We start from the raw sequence: 22,256 nt of genomic DNA on the forward strand, positions 1-22,256 counted from the left end.
TCTGGCACGTATCCTCCAAACGGTTTCTGAGCTCGACGAGGTAGGTGTACGTTGACCGAGTATCTCCATCGATATGCTGATTGGTCCAGAGCTCCTTCAGTACTGTTAGTGGTCCTCGCACATGACGGCCGTAAATCAACTCAAAAGGAGAAAACCCAAGGCTTGCTTGTGGAACTTCTCGGTATGCAAACAGTAACGGTGCCAGATACCGATCCCAAGACCTAGGTTTTTCTTGGCACATCCTCTTCAGCATAGTTTTCAATGTTCCATTGAACTTCTCCACAAGACCATTTGCCATGGCATGGTAAGGTGATGTCTTCAGAAGCTTGAGGGAAAGAAGACGACCAACTTCACTCATGAGCTCTGAGGTGAACGTGGCTCCTTGATCGGTCACCATTTCTTTCGGTATGCCAATGCGGGAAAACATCTCAACGAGCGCTTCAGCAACATGCACAGCATCAATAGCTGGAAGGGCGACGGCGTCTGGGTACCGTGTTGCAAAGTCAATCAAGGTGAGCACGTATCGGTTTCCTTTATCAGACGTAGGTCAGAAAGGTCCTATGAGATCGACGGCCACTCGTTCGAAAGGAGTGGTAATCAGTGGCATGTTGCCTAAAGGGGCAATGCCAACTTTGCCTTTCGGTGTTGTTCTCTGACACTTATCACATGACTTAACGAATCGTTTAACATCTCCATGTATGTCAGGCCAATAAAAGTCCTGAAGTATACGATCAGTAGTACGTCTGATCCCTCGATGTCCGGCCATAATACTTTCATGTGCTATTTGTAAGACTGATTGCCGGAGTTTTTGTGGAACAACAACCTGCTTGAAGATCCTTCCCGATGTCATACAGTAATATCAATAAAGAATATCCTCTTCTTCACAAAAATGGTACGAATTACCTTTACCTGATCGGAATTTCTTATCTACCTTAAGGAAGAGCCGTTTTAAGGATACATCTTTCTGCTGCTCTTCTGCTAACTGGTCCTTTGTCATGTCACACAGAAGAATGGGTGGCACGCACAGCGGTGTTTTCTTTTCTGTTGGCTTGGCCAAGGCTGCAACACATCGTCTAAAATTCACAGGTCGCTCCTGTTCTCGGGAATCTTGCGAGGTATGAAGCTCTAGGCTGCTTGAGGTCATCCAGTCGTGATTGGGATCATCTGGGGCCCTGACACCTGGTATATTCCCAAGCACGAGATCATACAAGGGCCGCTTCATGCAAAGCGCGGTCACCTCGCCTTTGAAATATGGCGTGTCCACTGGTACTCTTGCCACCGGTAACTGGGTTACCGTACCATTGACAAGTACTATCCTCTCGGTCTGCCCTGTGAAGCAGTTCTTTGGGACCAAACCCCGGCGGACAATAACGACATTACTACCAGTGTCTCGAAGCACGCACACTTGTTTCCCCATCACAAACCCTTCTACAATGGGCATTCTTCCTGTTGAATTCTGGGGTGCGTCTTTACTGACCTGCGCCCAACTGCTAGAGTCGGATGGGCTCCGGGCCGTATGCCAGTCAAGATGATCAGGACGTTTGGGAGCCTGAATTGCAGAGCATGCGGCACTCTGTTCTTCCTCTTGGTGTCGATTCCTGCAGTTTTCGGCCTTGTGTCCGACCTTTCCACACGAGTTGCACTTGATCACCGGTCTAGTGGACGTGCGGCAATCGGAAGCCCGATGTCCTGGACGATTGCATAACATACACCGCAACTGGGGTTTATTCGGCAGGCTGACGGAACTCTTGATATGAGGTTTCTCTTCGTCAGGGACTTTACCGATGTTCGAATAGTTCTGAGCTTCCAAGTATCGATCAGTTGCGTCTGCCATGATGTCGAGTGTCTTGCACTCCCGTTCTTTCAGAAACACAACGAGTTTCGGGTGGCAACACCGCAGGAACTGTTCACCGATCACATGATCGCGCAGGTCTTCAAATGTCTTGGGAACACTCGCCATTTCGATCCAATGGTCGAAGTAACCCGAAAGCCTGGCGGCTAACTGCCTTCCCGTCTCGCCATCTTCTGCTCGAGCTTTTCGAAATTTCTGATGGTAACCTTGAGCCGTGAATTTAAAGCGCTGCAGAAGAGCCTTTTTGACCTTTTGATAATCTAATGAATCTGCAGCTGACATCCTGCCGATCACGGTCAAGGCTTCCCCAGTTGGGCACATACTTACGGCCATCGCCCATTTATCTTGAGGCCAGTCCTGTCCCACTGCCACACGCTCAAACCGTTGCAAATAGGCATGCAGGTCATCTCGTCGCTCGTCAAATAGGGGTAGCAGTTTTTGAGGGTTGAAAAGCTGTACTTGTGGCGCTGACACTATGGGCTCGATATCATCTGTCGTGTTGCTCCTCGCTCCTTCTTGGAGTCTGAGTTTCAATTCCAAGATTTCTTTCTCTCTCTCCGCGGCTATGCGACTTTGCTCTCTTTCAGCAGCACGTTCGGCCCTTTGCTCCGCGCGTTCCATATCTATCCAGTCTCTCAGCTCGGAGCCTGAGAAACCCAGCTGAGCGCCCAACGCGGCTAGACGCTCTAGGTCCATCTTTGCTCAAACGTCGCGATGCGTGTGAACCCGTCCTCGACTCTCTGCCCTCTCTCTGAATGATTAGTTCCTTGAATCTACTAATTTCTAGGATCCTGGCAGGCTCGCCAAATTGTGATGTTATATATGGGCCCAGGTCCGTTCAGGAGCTCTGGGCAGGTAGCAGAGCAGGTTCACAGACACACGGACGCTTTTCTTTTCTTGACCAATTAACGTAACTGGCAACAGACATGCATACAGCCTAGCTTATCCTAATAGGATATGTCCCAACACAAAACCGTCCTACTTCTGGTTTTCCGCTCGTGGACTAGATGCCGGTGCAGGCGAGTCCGCCGGTGCTCCGTTCACGCCAGTCGCCCGAGGACTCGGTAGCGCGGCAGGCCACGCTCCGGCGTCTGTGTCCGGCGTCTGCTTCACAGTCCGGGGTACTGCGGTGTACCGCGGGGTACCACGTCACGCCCAGGTACTGCAAAGTGCGGCACCAGTGCGGCAGCACAAGTGTGGCGGCCAGGCACGATGGAGCTGGGCAGTACCAGACCCGGACCAGGTGTCCGGCAGGTGCTGGCGAGCCGGCCTTGTACGCCAGGCCCAGGACGATGAACTCCGCCGCCAGCGACGCCCAGGAACGTCCGACCCGTTCGCTTGTCGGAACAAACTCACGCGCACTGGCCCGCCCCGCACGCGGCCACACTTCACTTCCTTTCGAGCCACCCGCACACTCGCCACAATCACCATCATCACAGAGATCAAGCTGGTCAGGAATATGATCACCAATGCTGAGCTGCTTTTCTCAAATGGCATCAAGACTAAAAATTTTGCAGACATTGCGAGTGGACAAGCTCTTCTGAAGAATGAAGAGGGAAGGATCGCAGCAGCGCTGTCCAAGCCGGAGTCATCAAGACGAGAGAAGAAATAGTGCCTTAAAGTTAGTTTTAAGAAGCGGCAGTTCTAAATTCCTACAGAGAGTTTTTGTATTAAGACAGCTAGCTACCTTCTTTCCAAGGCTACAGTGTTTACAGTGTTTTTTCGTATCTCGTTACGCCTTCGCTCTGAATAACAACGGCTTTATTTTTAGCAAAACTTCATGTTTACTTAATTCGGGGCTTTTTAAAGAAAGAACAGCAGATTACACTGCATTTTAGCTTGAAGCTTGTTTTTGCATGGCTATGGTCGTTATAAACATCTGAGCACTTGGGCTCCAGAAATAAAACAAGCCATCTTTATTTAAGCATACCGAGACATGAAGTTTTGCTACAAAACCTTTTTTTTTCTGCTACAAAAGCTCAAATATTTGCTACAAAATGGCATTTTTCCTGCTACAAAATTTGAAATTTCTGCTACAAACTGCGATTTCTTCTGCTACAAAAGCTGCTACAAGCAGTTCCACCACTGCTCGTTTTTTCATGTGCACGAAAATTGAGCCATGCAATAATAGCTGGATGCTCTCATCAGAGGGTCTGTCAACTTTGGAAATAGATTATGATGCTTAGCGCCCCGCTGTGTGTTTATTTTTTATATTTTTAATGAGTGTTCATGTTGAATTTATTGTGTATTGGTGTATGAGCAGTCAATTGTGTATGTATCTAATTTTTTATTGGGTTTAGTTGTCGGAGAATCGTCATGAAAAAGCTGCAAAAGTCTCACAGTGTTCGCATTTATCGAACTTCACTTCGCTAAATTTCCAAACCGTTGCAGGGGTGCATGCCTTTCCAGTGGTGCTTCCTTCTAATGGCACTCCGGCAGTCACTTTTTACATACGAAACCATTTTGGGTGTGCAGAAGTTAATTTCATTGTAAAAGTCGTCAAGAGTCTTTTTCTTGATATCTTAGTGTAGTTTTGTGTGTGAGTTATGTTCATTGAACCCTCAACAGTCTTGTGACTCATACTCAGAGTGGGACTGCAGCTAAAGCAGTTCACATCCCATTTGTCCATGATAAGGACATCACTTTATCTCAAGTGCCTTGGTCATTTGCTAAAGATGGTGCTTCACAAAATTAAGCCAGGAATTTTTCACTTGCACCTCTCATTTTTGTTTTCATGTTTTTTGCTTGTACTATACCTGGTGTCTGTGGGAGTCTGTCGTCACTCTTTGTTCTCTACTTTCAACATGAAGAAAAAGAAAATAAGTGGCTTTTTTATTGGCTTGTCTGGAGATCAGTGATATAGTTATGATTTGCACCATCGTTAAGTCATTGTCTCCTCTGTAAGATGCCTCTTGCATCGGTCATGTTCCTGTAGGAGCTACGCTGCCATCATTGGCAAGGGTCTGCCAACAGATCGTTCGAGGTTCCGATCTCATTACAGATCATGCTGTCTACATTTCGTGACAGTGGAGAGGTGGATATGGTAGCCACAGATACGTGTCCTTTCTACTGGAACATATTACATTGCCTTTCAATCGTGTTGAAGACTAACCTCTACTTGGCAGTAGATTTTAATATTAACCTACTCCTGGGGTTTGTATTATTAGCCAAGGCTTTTTCTGTCCTCTATTTTTTTTTATACCACTATTGGCTGCTAATCTATCTCACAAACAGTGTATCATTAGAAATATTCTTATCCTATTTTGCCTAACATCTCCAAGAATGCAAATAGTTGTAGTAAACTTAACTCTCATATGTACTGCACCTTCTTTCACATCACATCTTCAGTACTTTTCTGGACAACAGTTTCTGCTTTTGATACCTTGAGGTGATGTGCCTGTCAGTTGCTCCAAGAACATATTACTGAAAAGAGGCTTCTTGGTTACTAGCTCCAGGAGTTTCTTGTGGTGGTCAGTGTGCATGTTTTGTGAACAGCTCAGAATGGGCAGCCCCTGCTAAACTTAAACAAGCTCGAGGAGTTTCTTGTGGTGGTCAGTGTACATGTTTTGTGAACAGCTCAGAATGGGTAGCCCCTGCAAAACTTAAACACTTCTATGTACACATAATCCCAGTGACATCACGAGGGAGGTTCTGTGCAGCAGCTCGTAGTTGACAAACCTCTGAAGGCTTGTGAGGAGCTTGAGATGTTCCTGACTTGGATTAGAGAAGGCCATGCGACCTTGTTGTGCTGAGTCTGAGGATGGAAGTGTTGGCTCTTGATTTATTTATTTATTTTATTTATTCATATATAAACACTGCAGTCCTTAATACAAGACCATAGCAGGTGGGTTCGCACATTTGCACAATAACAATGAAAAAAAAAAAAGACGAAAAGAAGTATAGCAGGCAAGGCATTACCAAAAACAAAATTCCAGCATTACACTGAATAATTATTGCATTAGAATACTACACACACCTACACGCTACATCATTACTACAATACCAGATATGTTCATCGCGCCCAACGTACAAAGGATTTTATTGGAGCATGAAACCAGTTCAAATGACCTAGAGATGAGTACTCAGATGATCACAGATTGTGTAAGCTGAGCTTCAAATAGGGATGAGGACAGATCAGGAAGGGCATTTCATTTGGTGATAGTTTTTGGAAAATGGAATATTTATAGCAGTTTGTTCTCGTTAGCAACGGTTTTATGGAAAGAGAGTGTCGCATGCGTGTAACATAACCACTAAAGTAACTAATTACCTGTGTTGTGTCAATATTATAATATTCAGTTATCAACTTGAAAAAGAATTTCAAGCGACAAATCTGATGATGTCGGCAGCAGTGGAACGCAGTCACCCCATGGAAGTTCTCGCTAGCAGCCTTCGTAACAAAGCAAATCCTTCAGTCATGGCCATGCTGGCATAGATCTCGCTCTGCTGAGTTGAAAGGAGCTGCTTGGATGCAAAGGAACTTGAGCATCCTTAGCACCAGTGCCCCTCCCCCCCCCCCCCCCGGGCTTCAAATAACCAATGCCTTTGCTCTCATGGCTCACCTAATCAAAAGGGGGGGGGGGGGGGGGGGTGAGTTTATTCTGCCTATCCCACTGGTGCAAGTGGGAGCATTATTTTTTCTTATTTAAGACCTGCACATAATCTCGACATAATGAACGTACCCCACGAATGATAATTCAAAACATCGCTCACTGTGAAATTCCCAGCAAGCACCTCCTCTAACTTCGCTGCTAATTTCAGATTTCCACGCTGTTTGAGCAAAGCGCCCACGTCCCCACCCCTCTAACGCTCGACACGCCACTCCCTTCCCTTAGCATATACCTCACTCACGCAACACTGCCAGCCCTATCCAGTCCAATCTCAGCTCTCAAAAACATAACAAACAAAAATGTTACCAGCACGGCGCTGACTCGCCCGGATGTGCACACGCCTAAAGATTGACTGCTGGCGTCGGATGACCACTGCGAGAGAGGCATCCGATGCGAGTGACGACCAAAGGAGCTGGCACCGAAAGAAATAAGACAACCAGCAACATTTTTAAATAGCGCTCCGAGAGGAAACGTCAGCGTGTGCGGGTGTTGAGTTTGCATTCGACGTAGCGAGAACACTCGGCGGCATCTCGCTGATCTCTTGGTGCAGACTTCTAAGCCCGTAGGCCTGATAGAAGAAAAATGAAACTTTAAATTCATGTGCACTGCACTCATTAATTTTTTCTGGAGGGAAAAAAATTTGTCATGTTGAACTTTGATACCATTCAAGGAAAGTGCCCCCCTCCATTTTTTCTGTAATTTTGGCTTTTGAGAGGGAGGGCGCTTGCTTGGCATTTTGCAGTATGTGCTGTTTGTAACGTATAAATGTAGATATGTAAGAACATAATAAAATATTTAGTTCTGTAACAACAAGCCGAAAAAGAAAGGCGGTTTGTATTTTTCGTTTTAGAAAGAAGGTGCACTAGTGAAGACATATAGAGCAAGTGATTTTCGACAGGTGAATTGAATTTCTGGATTGCACATAGAGGGGCACATATAATACTAGCCCACGAGAAATACACAAACTTTGAGCGTCTAGAAACACTTGTACCGATGTGCACACAAATAAATAAAAAGTGAGTGAGTGGCAGATGTCGCCAGGATTATCACGTAGCGGCAATGGGGGCATAGTACACGTGTGGCATAGTAGAATCACCAAAAACAGCAAGAACTAGTAGATGCTTCGTTTTGTGGTGCCTGTTCTTTTCGCTGGTTCCACAAATTGAGCTTAAGGACCAATTAAACATAATAAATGATTTTTAGCGCAACAGGGACACAACACAAGAAAGAGGACAACACTGGCGCTTACTCCAACTGTTTAATCAGGAGACAGCACGCGAAATATATAGCCCTCCCAGCTGATGCGCACGCATACAAGGCAACAAGACCTGTTTGCAAAACAAGATAATTTGTGTTCATATGTAGAAGCATGCTCAGCAGACCTTGCGTTGGGCATAGAGACCTGGGCCCATATTCTGAGTTTGCGTCGTTACGAAGTGTCGCTATCTCACGTTACCTCGAGGCATCTGATTGGTCAAAACGCCGGAACCGGGTGTTGCCACTACGGAACCGGAAGAGGTGGCAACACGATGTTCCGGCGTTTCCACCAATCAGATGACTCGAGGTCAGGGAGGCAGCGATACTTTTGATAACGACGCAAACTCTGAATACGGGCCCTGGTTATTGTCCGATATTGCTGGTACTGAACTACCCTTGTCCAGCCAGTTTTCATTATTTAGAAACGATCGCATTACCTCGCGCGGCAGTGGGGAATTAATTGCAGTAAGGAAAAGCCTGCAAGTGCATGTTGTTGATACAGGATCATGCCCGGAAATTTTGTGGGTTGCTAGGAATTCGCTGACAAGCTGAATGAATCTCTAACTTACCTGCAGAACAAATTTCACTTAGCCAATTATTGACAGGCATATAGGCCCCTCCACAGCACAAGAAAGTGTGAATGCCAGAATTTTCTGGATGTGTTAGTACTTTTCAGTTTGTACCAAATGATTTCCACCACTACTGTGGCGATTCAGTCTTGGATCTTGTGCTGACAACGCAACTGGACCAAACGTCTGTAAACGTGTTGGATGGTCTCAGTGGCCACAAAGTTTTGCAGAGAGATTCCACAGTAGCCAGAAACAAACCAGAAAAAGCGAATGAAATTATATTTGATTATCCCAGAGCAGGTACTGATATGCTGCTTAATGAACTATATCATTGTTCTCTGTAGATGTTTTTGTTCTTTCTGTTCGTGGGACGTTAATGAAAACTGGTTTCTTATTGATAACAAATTAACTGTCTAGAAGATAAGTACGTACAGTGAGGATCTTAGTCAGGGCTAGTTGGTTCATAGCTTTTTACAAATTAACACAATGCAAAGAAACCGGACACTTGAAAAGAAGACAACACCCAGGACGAGACAGGCACCCGTCCTGTTTTGTGTGTCTTCTTCTCTAGTATCTGGTTTCTTTGCGCCGTGTAAATCTGTAAATAAGTATGTACCTAAAGTCACCATCACCACATCTGCAGAGAGCACATGGTTCACAGTGAGCGTCAAAAGATGTATAAAGAAAAGAAAAGGTTGTATCTGAAAGCTAAAAAAGTCAGCATCTCAGTGCGGTTGGGATCAATACCGCACTTATGCGCAGCTGTGCAAAACTGAAATTGAAATAGCAAAGGACAAGTTTTATGGCAGTGACATTTCGCATCTGTTACAGAACAATCCTCAAAAATTTTGGCACATTGTTAATCCAAAGTATGGTTCAAACTAGTCAGTGCCAATAACTAAGAAAAGAAAGCTCCTTACTTCACCTGAGGTAGCAGAGGAATTTAGGCAATTTTTCTGCTCAGTGCTCACTGATGAGAACCCTTTACCTACTGACCTGTTATTCCCAAAGCTGCATGAAACCATGCCCGACATACTGTCATGTCAGAAGGTGTGTCCTCTGCCATAAACTGTCTCCCTGCTAGCTCTGCACCCGGCCTTGATGGGATATATCCTTAATTACTCAAAGTAGCAAAGCCTGCAGTATGCCCCATCTTAGCTGCTATTTTTCAGCAATTCATTGATACAAGTTGTGTCCCAAACGACTGAACAAGTGCGCGTGTCATACCCGTTTTCAAATCTGGCAATGCCTCTCAGCCATGAAATTACAGACCAATTTGTTTAACCAACATGAGCTGTAAATTGCTAGAGCAAGTAATCTCCTCTGCCATATCATGGGTCATCTGGTGAAGCATAACTTCCTTTTTTTCCAATCAGCACGGCTTCCTACTTCGTAGATCTTGTGAAACACAAGTGTTTGAATTCTTTACTGACCTTCATCACGCTGTTCATGCTCACTCTAAAATAGACGCCATATTTATAGATTTCGCCGAAGCAATCGACAAAGTCCCACACATTCGTCTAATAAAGAAGTTTGAGAATTTAAACAAATTGTAAGGTTATTTCTTGGATAAGGAGTTTTTTGGCTAATCGCTTTCAATCAGTTTTTGTTAATAGCCATTCTTCGTCCCACTCCCCCTAAATCTGGAGTGCCGCAAGGGCCTGGGCTCGGGCCTATCTTGTTCTTAGTTTATATTAATGACATCAGTAATAACCTACATTCCAGGGTCAGATTATTAGCGGATGATTGCGTGGTATACAAACAGATTACTGATCTTTCAGGCTGTACTCATCTACAATCAGACCTTAATAAGATTAGCAATTGGTGCACACAATGGCACCTCAAACACAAAGCTTGTCAGATTTAGCACAACATCTAGCACCGAACCATGTCATTACACTTTGAACAACGTGCATATTGAATCGGTGCCCATCATAATGTATTTAGGTGTGCATTTAGCATCAGACATTTTATTGAATTGTCACATAGATACGGTTATCAACAAGGCTTCCTAAACACTTGGTTTCTCCGGCGCAACCTGCATTAAGTCAGTTTAGACACAAAGCTAGCATACACTACATTAGTTCGCTCCAAATAGAATTACGCCTCTTTGATTTGGAAACCCTATCAAGCATACCTAGTAACAAAATTGGAGTCTCTGCAAAATAAAGCCGCCTGTTTCGTTGACTAAAAACTATTTGTGATCAACAAGTGTAACTGAAATAAAAACAACCCTCAGCTTACCTCTTCTTGAAAGAGGGAGAATGCTTTCCGTACTGTCTTTCTGCACATTATATTATAGTCATTCTTTTGCATTGCCCCATCACATATTCTCACGCATTGACCACCAACTGAATGTGGAATCTATCTTTGCTTGAACTAATCTTTTCTTTCATTTGCCTCTCCTCTTCCTCGCCCTCCGTCAATGTAGTCTAATTTTTGGCACCATTGCATCTTTCAATGATTACGAAAGGTTTGTAACCAGTCTAAACAGTCATTTCGAGCTGTAGCCTTCATCCTTGCATTTATTTTGTAATCATGTTAAACCACTGCTCTCCAAAAAACAGGAATGTTTGGTGCCATTTGTCTTTATTATAGTTTAGTGGTTGAAGCGCTAGCTTTTCAACAGTGTGTTCCTAGCTAACGACTATATACTTGTCACAATGTTTGATGCATTGTTTTTACTATTGTCCCACCTTCCCCACCCCCAAGTAATACCCGCTCGGGCCTTTAGCGTATTTTAATAAAATAAAAAATATGCCTTTCAGTTGCTTTGAGAGCATAGTGGCTGAAAAGGGTCTCCATAAATTTCTTGGCTACTAGCTCCAGGAGTCTGTTGCGGTGGTCGATGTCCGTGTTATGCGCACAACTCAGAATAGGCAGTTCCTGCAGCACTTCAACACTCTTATGTACTCATAATCCCAGTGGCTTCACGAGGGATGTGCAGCAGCACGTGGTTGACAAATGTGGTCAACAAACCTCTGAAGACGTATGAGGAGCTTGAGATGCTCCTGACTTGGGTTAGAGAAGGCCAGTGCGACCTTGTTGGGTTACGAGTCTGAGGAAGGGAGTGTTGGCTTTTGATGTCTGCAGCGGTGGAGCGCAGTCACCGCACGGAATCTTGTTGCTGGCAGCCTTCATAACAAATCCTCCAATCATGGCCACGCTGGAAACGTCAGAATTTAAGTGCATGGTTTTCTGATAAATCTCGCTCTATTGAGTTGAAAGCAGCTGCTTGGATGCAAAGGAACTTGAGCTTTGTACTGTGGCATCACTAGGGCCAGCAGCACCCTTCGTCTGGCGCCAGATAACCAATGCATTTGTTCTCATGGCTCAGTGGGGGAGGAAGTTTGGTTGTGGGGGTTCTGCGTACCCCACAATCTGGTGCAAGTGGAAGCATTTTTTTAAATTTAAAACCTCCACATAAAGGGACGTAACCGAACAAAACATCTCTTACGTGCTGTTTGTAACATATAAATGTAAATATGTAAGAACATAGTTACATATTTAGTTCTGTAACTACAAGCTGAAAAAGGAGGGCAGGTTATGTTTTTATTTTTAGAAAGAAGGAAGGTGCACTTATGAAGGCGTATAGAGCAACTGGTTTTCGACAGATGAATTTCTGGATCGCACATAGAGGGGCACGTACAATAACCCACGAGAAACACAAACTTTGAGTGTCTAGAAGCACTTGTACCGATGTGCACAGAAATAAATAAATGGAAATCAGTGGCAGATGCCACCAGGATGCGTGGTGGCAATTATTTCGTACACGTGTGACATAGTGGAATCACCAAAAACAACTAGTCAATGTTTTGTTTTGTGGTCGCCGTTCTTTTCGCTCGTTCCACAAACTACTTGAAGTTTTGAGCATGCACAAAGCAACTTGCATCCTCAGGAATGACAAAAAATTAATGCACAGTGAACCAAATAATGCTAGACCATGTGTTCACATTTGCAAGTATATATGTAGAAGTGGCAGTCGAGAACTAAACAGGCTAATAGTCAAACAATTACTCAGACAGAAAAGAACGGAAGTGATGAAACAAACAAGCGGTCAGCCAAGGCCTTCAATGGCCACACTGCAAAATACGCAGCTTGTAAAAGGTAAAAGCACATAATTAAGTCGGCCTTTCACATGAAATAAGCATGCTCTCTCAAGGTATCCATTAAGTAGTAAAGAAACAGCTGATGTGCACAAAGTGGGAACGCACCTTTGTTATACACGACCTCCATGTGGGGTGCGAGGTGAGCATGTTGAGGCCCGTGAACGAAAGTAAACCACTTATGTTAAGGTTGCTGTGTCAGTCGGTCACCATAGTAGTCCAAACAAGACAATAAGCGTGCATTACGATTTGAGTCCTGGCAAGGGCTGTCAAACTGCATCAGCTCCTTGTTGAACGCTGCTGGCTGATTCTAGAGCATGTTCAGAAATGAAAGCCACCCTGAAATATCGAAGCTAGAACTCCTCGTCATGCATGCATTGCTATATTAAGGGGGCGGTCGTGTTAAGCACAGTCTCATAATGGGGTTGACAGATATACACTCCTGTGGCAGACTTATTCCCCAAACCCGTTCAAGTGCTTTCAATCAATCAATCAGGGCCATGCTTAGCCTTTCACCTTCCACAAACTGTGGCAGACATATGCAGGTGAAATCCTTTTACTTGGCACTATTTCCGACATCTCCACACTGCCAACAAGGTTCAAGTTGTATCCTGCATCCAGACTGAAAAGTTGCCAATACGTACTTCTGCCATACCAGTAAAATATACCATATTTTCATTAATATAGGTACCCCCCCCCCCCCCCTTTTATTTTAGGGTTTTTTTTGCAAGCTCACTTGCTCACTTTGTCGTCGAACCAGAGCTGTCAGAATCCTGGGGTGGCGCAGCATTCGTAGGGTATCTCCATCTTCATGCGTTGTAGACTCCAGATGACAGATGGCAATAGAGAACACCGAAAATTTATAACTCTCTCAGTGTGTTTGTAAGGGACCGACGGGCACAACAGATTAGCGCGGGCCCCGATGGAACGCTGTGGCGAACGCCTAACAATGGCACTGCACTCGTGACGACAGGCGGGTCGTGACAGGACCGCTCTGTTCTTTTCTTTTCGTTTCTCTTTTTTTTTTTTTTTTTTTTTACACCGGGTTGAGCGCGCTGTCTTGACCTCGCGGGGCAGGTAAGACTCGTTTAATGCAAGTGCCCAATGGAAGGACGTGACCGTAGGAGTTTTGTCTTTCCTTTTTTTTTATGAGAGAGAGGGTTTAGTCCTCTTAAAGTTGAAGGGGGTGCTGGATGTCGGAACAAACTAATCGAGTTAATGTTGGTTGTGATTGGTTGTTGCAGAAATTAGGGCTGGACCTAAGGGGGTTAAAACTGAGCCCGAGGGCACGGTTCGGCGTTCCGGACTACGTTTTGATGCTCAGTATCGTCGGCTAGGCCGAGGTGGGAATATTTCCCTTTTAGCCGGTTCCAACTTGTATCTCTACTGTAAATGTTGTAAATATTTGCTGTGTGTATAAAATTCAGTTTTCGTCTCGTCAACTCCTGCCCTCTAGTCTTCGCTCATATCGTCTCCGACAGGGCGTCTCTGGCGCAAGGAACTTCACTGGCGCAGTCGTACAGGATGTCTTTACGGGCTAAGTAGAGACAAAGTAAGGCAGCGGAGAAGACTGAGGAGGAGCAGGCGGCGAGAAGCGGCAGCAAAGGAAGCCAGGAGAGGTAGCAGCAAGGACCAGAAGAACGGACCAGGGACACTGGACTGCAGCCGGTTAGGAAACGCAGCGCGTCAGTCAGAGACTGGTCTACACAAGTCGGCAGCAACGCACCCAAGGCCCGAGGCGAGCGGCAGTGCATCGCAGGCTCCACTGAAGGTGGCGGCGGACATCGACACCAGAGAGTGTAAAAGGGGATCAACACATCGAAAACTTGAGTTTTCCCGGTCCCATTGTTTGCAGTACCGCGAAGTAGGCGGTAGGATAGTTAGAGAGGATACCGGTAAGTGTCTAAAGAGATGAAAGATTTGATTAAGAAACGCCAGGGTATGAAAGCTTCCAATCAAACAGACCAGATCAAATTGGTCGAGATATCAAAGCTAATCAATAAGCGCAAGGTGGCTGATATAAGGAAGTATAACATGGAGAAAATTGAACATGCTGTAAAGAACGGGGGAAGCCTTAAAGCGGTAAAGAAGAAATTGGGAATAGGCAAAGACCAGATGTATGCGATAAGGGACAAAGCGGGCAACGTCATCACGAATATGGACAAGATAGTCAAAGTAGCCGAGGAGTTCTATACAGATCTCTACAGCAGCCAAAGTAGTCGGGATTGTAACGAGATTGGTGGCAGGGAAAAACAGTCAGACGTTCCACCAGTGACGAAGGACGAGGTCAAGAAAGCATTAGAAACTATGAAAAGGGGGAAATCAGCTGGAGAGGATCAGATAACTACAGATTTGCTAGAGGACGGGGGGGATATCGTGCTAGAGAAACTGGCCACTCTGTATACGCAGTGCCTGGTGTCATCGACGGTACCGAAACCATGGAAGAATGCAAACATTATCCTCATTCATAAGAAAGGGGACTATAAGGACCTTAAAAATTACAGACCAATTAGCTTACTGTCTGTTACGTATAAGGTATTTACTAAGGTAATCGCTAATAGAATCAGGGCAACCTTGGACTGCAATCAAGCAAAGGATCAAGCAGGTTTTCGGAAACGGTACTCTACTATCGATCATATCCATACCATCAATCAGGTGATAGAAAAATGCTCAGAATATAATCAGCCTTTACACATAGCATTCATTGATTACAAAAAGCATTTGACTCAGTTGAAACATCGGCGGTGATGCAGGCATTGCGAAATCAGGGGGTAGACGAGCCATTCGTGAAAGTGCTGGAAGATATATATAGTGGCTGCACAGCAATCATAGTTCTGCATAAAGAAAGTAACAAAATTCCCATAAAGAAAGGTGTTAGGTAAGGAGACACAATCTCCCCAGTACTATTCACAGCTTGCTTAGAGGAGGTATTCAGAGACTTGGAATGGGAGCAGTTAGGGATAAGGGTAGATGGAGAATACCTCAGTAATCTGCGATTTGCTGATGACATTGCCTTGCTAAGCAACTCGGGGGATGAACTGCAAATAATGATTGATGACCTAGACAGGAAAAATAGAAAGGTAGGCTTGAAAATCAATATGCAGAAGTAATGTTCAATAGCCTCGGGAAGGAACAGCAGTTTACATTAGGTAGCGAAGTACTGGAAGTAGTAGGTGATTATGTCTGCTTAGGACAGGTAGTAACTGCAGATCCGGACCATGAAAATGAAATAACAAGAAGAATAAGATTGGGATGGAGCGCATTTGGCAAGCACTCGCAGATTATGACTAGCAGCTTACCGGTATCGCTCAAGATGAAAGTATACAACAGTTGCATCTTACCTGTACTCACCTATGGGGCTGAAACGTGGAGGCTAACCAAGAGAGTTCTACTTAAGTTGAGGACAACCCAGAGGGCTATGGAACGAAAAATGGTAGGGGTAACATTAAGAAATAGGAAGCGTGCAGAGTGGGTCAGAGAAATAACTCAAGTTACAGACATTCTAGTGGAAATTAAGAAGAAATGGGCATGGGCAGGACATGTAGTGCAAAGAGAGGATAACCGATGGTCGCTTAGGGTAACAAACTGGATTCCAAGAGAAGGAAAGCGTAGCAGGGGGCGGCAGAAAGTTAGGTGGGTGGATGAGGTTAAGAAGTTCGCCGGGGTCAAGTGGATGCAGCTAGCACAGAACCGGGTTAAGTGGAGAAATATGGGAGAGGCCTTTGCCCTGCAGTGGGTATAGTCAGGCTGATGATGATGATTGTTCGCGTCTCTGTCTGCGTTCGAGCCGGTTGGGCCGTTTTAAGGGTGCGTGGGTCCGCATGGATAATTTCTGAGTTTAAACCTCGGTAGAGGAAAACAAGTGGAAATGGATAAAAGGTTAATTTTGAAAGCGGAACAGGCGCTATTAAAGGGGCTGCAGGCAGAATTGCAGAGGCTAAAGGGAGGAAATGCACTTAGTTTCGAGTGCAGTATGCTCGATTTGGACCGCGCGATTGCAGTTGCAATCGCAGAGCACCATGAAGCTGATCGGAAGATCGCTATAGCAACACGGTGGATGAGGGCAGTGGGTGCAGAAATGCCCAGCATAGCGCCACTAGTTACACCACCAGGGCCGGAAAACAATTGCTCTTTGAGTGAGCTTATTGCGGCTTCTCCAGCGCCAAGCGATAAAGGGGAAAGCGGCCAGGAATTGGCAAAATGCGAGCCAGGTTCCCATGAAACAGATTCGGCTTTGCCACAAAAACAACCTCAGGCAAGCTCAGAGAAGGAGCGGTTCAAACAGCGAGAACCTATCACGGACAACCGACGTGACCTCGTGGAGTTAGCGAGAGGTGGAAATACCTTGCAGGTAATACGGTGCACTGCGCCTAGCATATTGCATGAAGGGCCCTGTACTACTGTCCTCAGCAGGAGCTCCCCTTTCGATGCTACGAGTGGAGACGGGTCAATAGGACAGAACTTAAAGAGGGCTGTGCAAGTTTCAAACGCACCCGACAAAAGCCTGACCGCGTTATCCGAGGACAAAGCATTGTCGCTAGACAATATCGAGTCAGGCGAAAGGAAGGTAGCTCCTGCAGTTTCAATGTTCGATGTTGCCATGGAGCCGGAAAATGCCTGTCAAGCAGGGCATGGCATTCAGAATGTTAGTGCCAAAGGGAATGGGGCAAAAGGCGCCCATTGGGGTAAAGTGCAAGTAGACAGGTACATAGCTCACATATTGCAAGCACGCCTGAGGTACCGTGCTATCTACTGTTCATTACGCCAGGTCAAGCGTCGCACGGGTTTCGTTAGCCCATGCAAAGGGGGTGAACAGGGCAAGGCGCAAGATGCATTGTCGCGGCGTAACGTGCAGAGCGTGCCCTCGGGAGCATCACGTGGTGAGGGATTAGGCTCTAATGATAGCCAGGAGGTATTCGACCCCGGGGGATACAGGCGGTTGAGGTTTCACTCTGTTGCGAGTGTGGCCAAAGACACCAGCTCGCACGCCGGCTCGAGCGCACACAGCGGCAGGGCGTGCGGTTGGGGAGACTCAGGTTGGCGTCCACGGACGAAACGCTGGCGCTAATGAGTGCTGAAGCCTTGCAAGTGTGCGCACGTATGTGTGGATGTTCGCGAGGATAATCGGTGTGTGCGAACACGAGAACTGATGCCTGCGCATGAACTTGAACTTTGTGTGAGGCGCAACTTGTGTCGTGTGTTTGTGTGAAGTGATCAAGAGACTCGAGTGTGCGGTGCGAAACTAGTGAACACTGCATGTGGAAGTGGGACGCAGTGTGGTTTCGTAGACTGTCCGCATATTCGTAGCTGCCCATTGGGGCAGAGTTGTCTACGGATGTTGGTGTGAAGGGATCACTGTAACCTTTTAGTTCTGTTTTGCTTTTTATGCTTGTGAGCATATTTTGATTGTTGTTGTACCCCCACAATATGTGAGTATTGTTTGTCCGTATGTAATGTTGTTGGCGTTGTGGTTGCATTTGGGCAGTGGCGCTAGGCTTCATCGGTCCCTTGCAGGAATTAATTCTAAACGGCGTCATTGGGCCCTGTGTAGAATCTTAGAAGGGGCACGTAAGGGACCGACGGGCACAACAGATTAGCGCGGGCCCCGATGGAACTCTGTGGCGAATGCCTAACAATGGCACTGCACTCGTGACGACAGGCGGGTCGTGACAGGACTGCTCTGTTCTTTTCCTTTTTTTTTGTACACCGGGTTGAGCGCGCTGTCTCGACCTCGCGGGGGCAGGTGAGACGCTCATTCTTCAATGCAAGCGCCCAATGGAAGGACGTGACCCTAGGAGTTTTGCCTTTCCTTTTTTTTTTATGAGAGAGAGGGTTTAGTCCTCTTAAAGTTGAAGGGGGCGCTGGACGTCGGAACGAACCAATCAGGTTGATATTGGTTGTGATTGGTCGTTGGGGAAATTAGGGCTGGACCTAAGGGGGTTAAAACCAAGCCCTGAGGGCTCGGTCCGGCGTTCCAGACTAGGTTTTGATGCTCGGCATCGTCGGCTATGCAGAGGTGGGAATATTTCCTTTTTAGCCGGTTCCAACCTGTATCTCTGCTGTAAATGTTGCAAATATTTGCTGTGTCTATAAAATTCAGTTTTCTTCTCATCAACTCCTGCCCTCAAGTTTTCGCTCATACCGTTTCCGACGGGGCGTCTCTGGCGCAAGGAACTTCCGCTGCAGCACGGTATACCGTCTCTGACGGCGCACCCCTGGTGCACAGGGCTAAAGAACTACCAACGAAACTTCTCTGTGTTGTCACGTGGACCTAGTATCAGCGGCACTTGGCAGGTTTCACGGGCATCGCGGACGTGAGCTGCTTGGTTTGGTGTCAGTTAGTTGAGAGCCATAATGGAAGTCGGAATGAGTTCGTAAAGGGCTGCGTACAGCTTGGAAGTCAAATTGTAATGACGTTTGCTGAAGATGTTTGCCAACTTTGCCATATACTGTCAAACCTCGATGTAACGAAGTCCTACTTGCAGCTGAAACGCACAAATTTTTGCCTGTTCGCAGAGTAATTTCACGCGTACAGGGTTGGTGAGAAGTTTTGGGGTCACAGGATCTGATTTTGGAGGAGTATAGTTGACCACTTTCAGCATCTATGAAGCTATGAAGACCGTTAAGGGGGAAGCGAAGGTTTTGGTCATCAGGAATGTCCTGATTTCTTTGCAACAAGGCTCAAAAGAAGGCCCCATGGCCTGAAGAACTCTCACGGACTCTGTATATATGGGCAGAACCTTGCCATAATCCTGGGGGATACATTTCGCTTGCAGCCAAGTGAGAAGATTTATAAGAGATATTTTTATAAGAGAGAATTTCTCTGCCTAGATCAATAGTATGAGAATCTTCTTAAGAAAACTGGAAGAGACAGATTCCGTGATTTTGCACTATTTATAGACCTTCTGGAGCCACCGTTCAGCATGGAATAAATGATAAAGAAATGCCTTTGGCATGCTGTTAACGTCCTGGTACATTTTGGTTGTGTAAACATTCTAGAAAACATAGTAGTTGGTGGAAGCTGCTTGGAGTTGAAAAAAAAAGGGGCAAATCCTCACAATTGAAAGAACTTGCATCAATTTCATAGCCTTTCTTTTTTAACACTGAGCAAGCGCTTCCTACCATACATACATCAAGAAGGAAGGATATGTGCCTGACTTTACAATCTGTAGTACATATTCATTTGCAAGGTTGACTTGGGGCCATCACTGGTGGGTTCGGAAGGTTCTGCTTCACCTAACGGAGTATTTTAGTCACATTCCTCAAAGCATGCTCTGCTCTTCCACCACTTCATGTTACTTGGAAGAGGCTCAGATCACTCCCTCTTAGATGCCCATATTCACTCTACACTGGCAGCCCTCTAATGGACAGTTTTACTGACAGTTGAGGTCTCCAAGAGAAGTGTCATTGTACCTGTGTTACCCAACTTCTTTCAGGATAGTGAAACACTTCAAAGCAACCGTTCCCTCTGTAGATTGGAGGCATCCAGTGCTAAAGGATACCGAAAAAATCCTATAGAACTAAACAGCATGCCAAGAACTGTGAATAAAATCACTGAAGTCCAAAAGAAATTACAGACTGGCCTAGTATGATTTGCCAAACCTTACAACAGAAATACTATATGGGACTGCAGTGAGTGTTGCTCAATGACCAATTCAGAAATAGTATCAGTTGTGCCACCTTCTAGTTGAAGGCCATTGCTCTTAAACAAGGATGTTTTGCTGAAAATGTTTAAACAGAGCTGCAATTGTTTTAGATTTCCTGTGCTTTTAATGAATCCTGAAAAGCATTTGGCGAAAGAGGTGATCGTAGTTATTTTATTATTCACTCATGCTTGCTCCTGTGACTGCCAGGTTCTGCGTGATGTCATCTTGGAGGCAAGTGAGGGCCAAGTGGTGGAGCACAGATGACTCGGGGAAGGCCACTCTGCTCACTCTGGTTGTGCGCTTCTGTGATGACCCTTGATGTGGACAGGTAAGTCCCCTTGACCGATACCATTAGGCTAGCTGAAACAAAAGCACTCGATGAGCACCAGGTCCAGGATACAATTTCACCTTTTACTGCCATTTGTACTTTTATTAACACTTTCCAGTTTATACATACGATGCTAATGTTTAGAGTTGAGAGGCTTTCATTTATAAGTGTGCTGTTCATATGTGTATAATGGGGTCTTTTGCAGTGACCATCTTAGCCACAAGTTCATGTGAAAGCTGTAGGTAAGATATGACATTAAAAACTAGAGGTATGCAATGACAGGCTGTAGGTAGCTCACTATGGCATTTAAAGGTCAACAAGGCAATAAAGACGGGAGATAAATGTTCCGAATGTTGTGTCCTCAACCGCACTGTAGGTATATGCGGCATATGCCTTCACACCACGAGCAGTATATGTATACAGCTTTACCTTGCCATACGGTAGTCCTCACTTTGGAGTGTCAAAAAGATATCCTCTGCAACATCTGCCTGTTAAACATTGGGAATACAAAACCTTGTTTTCAATGTGTCACCTATGCACCACATGCCGCAATCAGTTTCGAAGTTAGTTTTGGAAGTGTTATTACTATTTTTGTGTGGTTCAAAAGCTGGTTTTGTGTAATACAAAAATTGCGTGATGCAAAGTCTTGTCGCAACACTCAATATGGCTGACATTCTCTTTCATTTCTGATTCGGTGACACATTTCATAAGTCAGGCATGTTGTTTACGCATTTATTTTTCTTTGGAAGTGGTATTACGATGACGCTTTATCAATGCTAAGCTGGAGGCATTTGCAACAGAAGCAGAAATGTCAGTGCTAGGGTTTGCATCAGCAGTTTCAAGGCAGGCGGAAACATGGCTAATGCAGGATGAACTCCTTTGGGGTAAATTTCTGAAAGTCTGATTTAGCAGACCTTCATTAATGGCTAGGAGACCTTCATTTTGTGTTAGCATATAGTGTGTGGTGTTAAATTTGCGTAAAAGGAGCTTGCTCACTCTCACGCATTTCCTTTTGTTTCCTCAGTGTTGGTTAATCGGTGCATGCTGAGAATGGCTGGTTTAATGCGTGGCTCCTATTTGCAAAATGCCGGTGGCACATGCAGTTCCGAAGTCAAGCTATGTGCTCTTGCATTTGTCTGGTGAAAAAAAAACCATTGGGAAAAATTACAGAAGCAGTTGAGTTTCCCCCTCAGGTGGCCAGGTGAGGAAACACTTGATGATATCGATGTTAATAAATTTAAGATTCAGACTCGCAACAATCACGTTTTCTTGATGGCATGACAGAAAGGTTAACTATTTATTTACATATACAGTAGACTCTCTTTAATCAAAACTCGGCAGGGACAAGGAAATCTGTTTAATTTATTGGCAGTTTTGTTTAAGGGTTGTGACCCTTAAGAGCTTGTAAAAAAGCGCCAGTTCATCCACGTTGAAGACGTCGCTCGGCTCGTAATTTGCAAAGACGTCTTGAAGCTTCTGCTGCTGCCAGTCAGAGCAAACATCATTATCTACCATGGCACTTTCACCTGCTATTGTGTGAAAAACAAAGCCGTGGCACTTCTTGAAACGGCTTAATCAGCCATTGCTGAATTTAAAGTCTTCAATTTTCATCTGTAGTGCAATGTCGCTCGCCTCCTCCTCCAAAAGAGGCCCGGTCACTGGTAGATTGGAACTTCGAGCACGCTTGAACCACAGGAAAAGTGCCTTCTCGAAGTCCTCATGTTCGGCCAGATGCATCCTTTTCCTATCGGGGGGAAAGCGCCGATGTTATATGCTTTTTCAATCTTGTCACGATCCTTCAGAATCCTTGAAAGCATGCACTTTGGCATGCCATGCCTTTTCGCGATAGCAGTTTTTGACTCCTTGGCACACTTGACATCATCAAGAACTT

At 45.4% G+C, this 22,256-nt stretch overlaps 1 protein-coding gene across 4 annotated transcripts in view; it reads left to right on the top strand.

Annotated features, from left to right (window-relative positions):
• Positions 1 to 22,256, top strand: part of LOC146184596 (uncharacterized) — a 67,338-nt gene that overhangs the window by 16,607 nt on the left and 28,475 nt on the right. For 3 of the 4 annotated variants that reach the window (XR_014708897.1, XM_084609431.1, XM_084609430.1), the window contains exon 6: positions 20,245 to 20,365. Coding sequence is in view for 2 of the 4 variants with exons in the window: in XM_084609431.1 (XP_084465557.1) it covers positions 20,298 to 20,365 (68 nt within the window). In the remaining 2 variants the exon portion in view is untranslated. Of the gene's footprint in view, positions 1 to 13,872; positions 13,968 to 20,244; positions 20,366 to 22,256 lie in introns of those variants that run through there. The other variant, XR_014708898.1, reaches the window with a different exon arrangement.

The sequence above is a fragment of the Amblyomma maculatum genome, chromosome 7, assembly GCF_055883805.1.
Source record: "Amblyomma maculatum isolate TAMU_Amacu chromosome 7, ASM5588380v1, whole genome shotgun sequence".
Lineage (NCBI taxonomy): Eukaryota > Metazoa > Arthropoda > Arachnida > Ixodida > Ixodidae > Amblyomma > Amblyomma maculatum.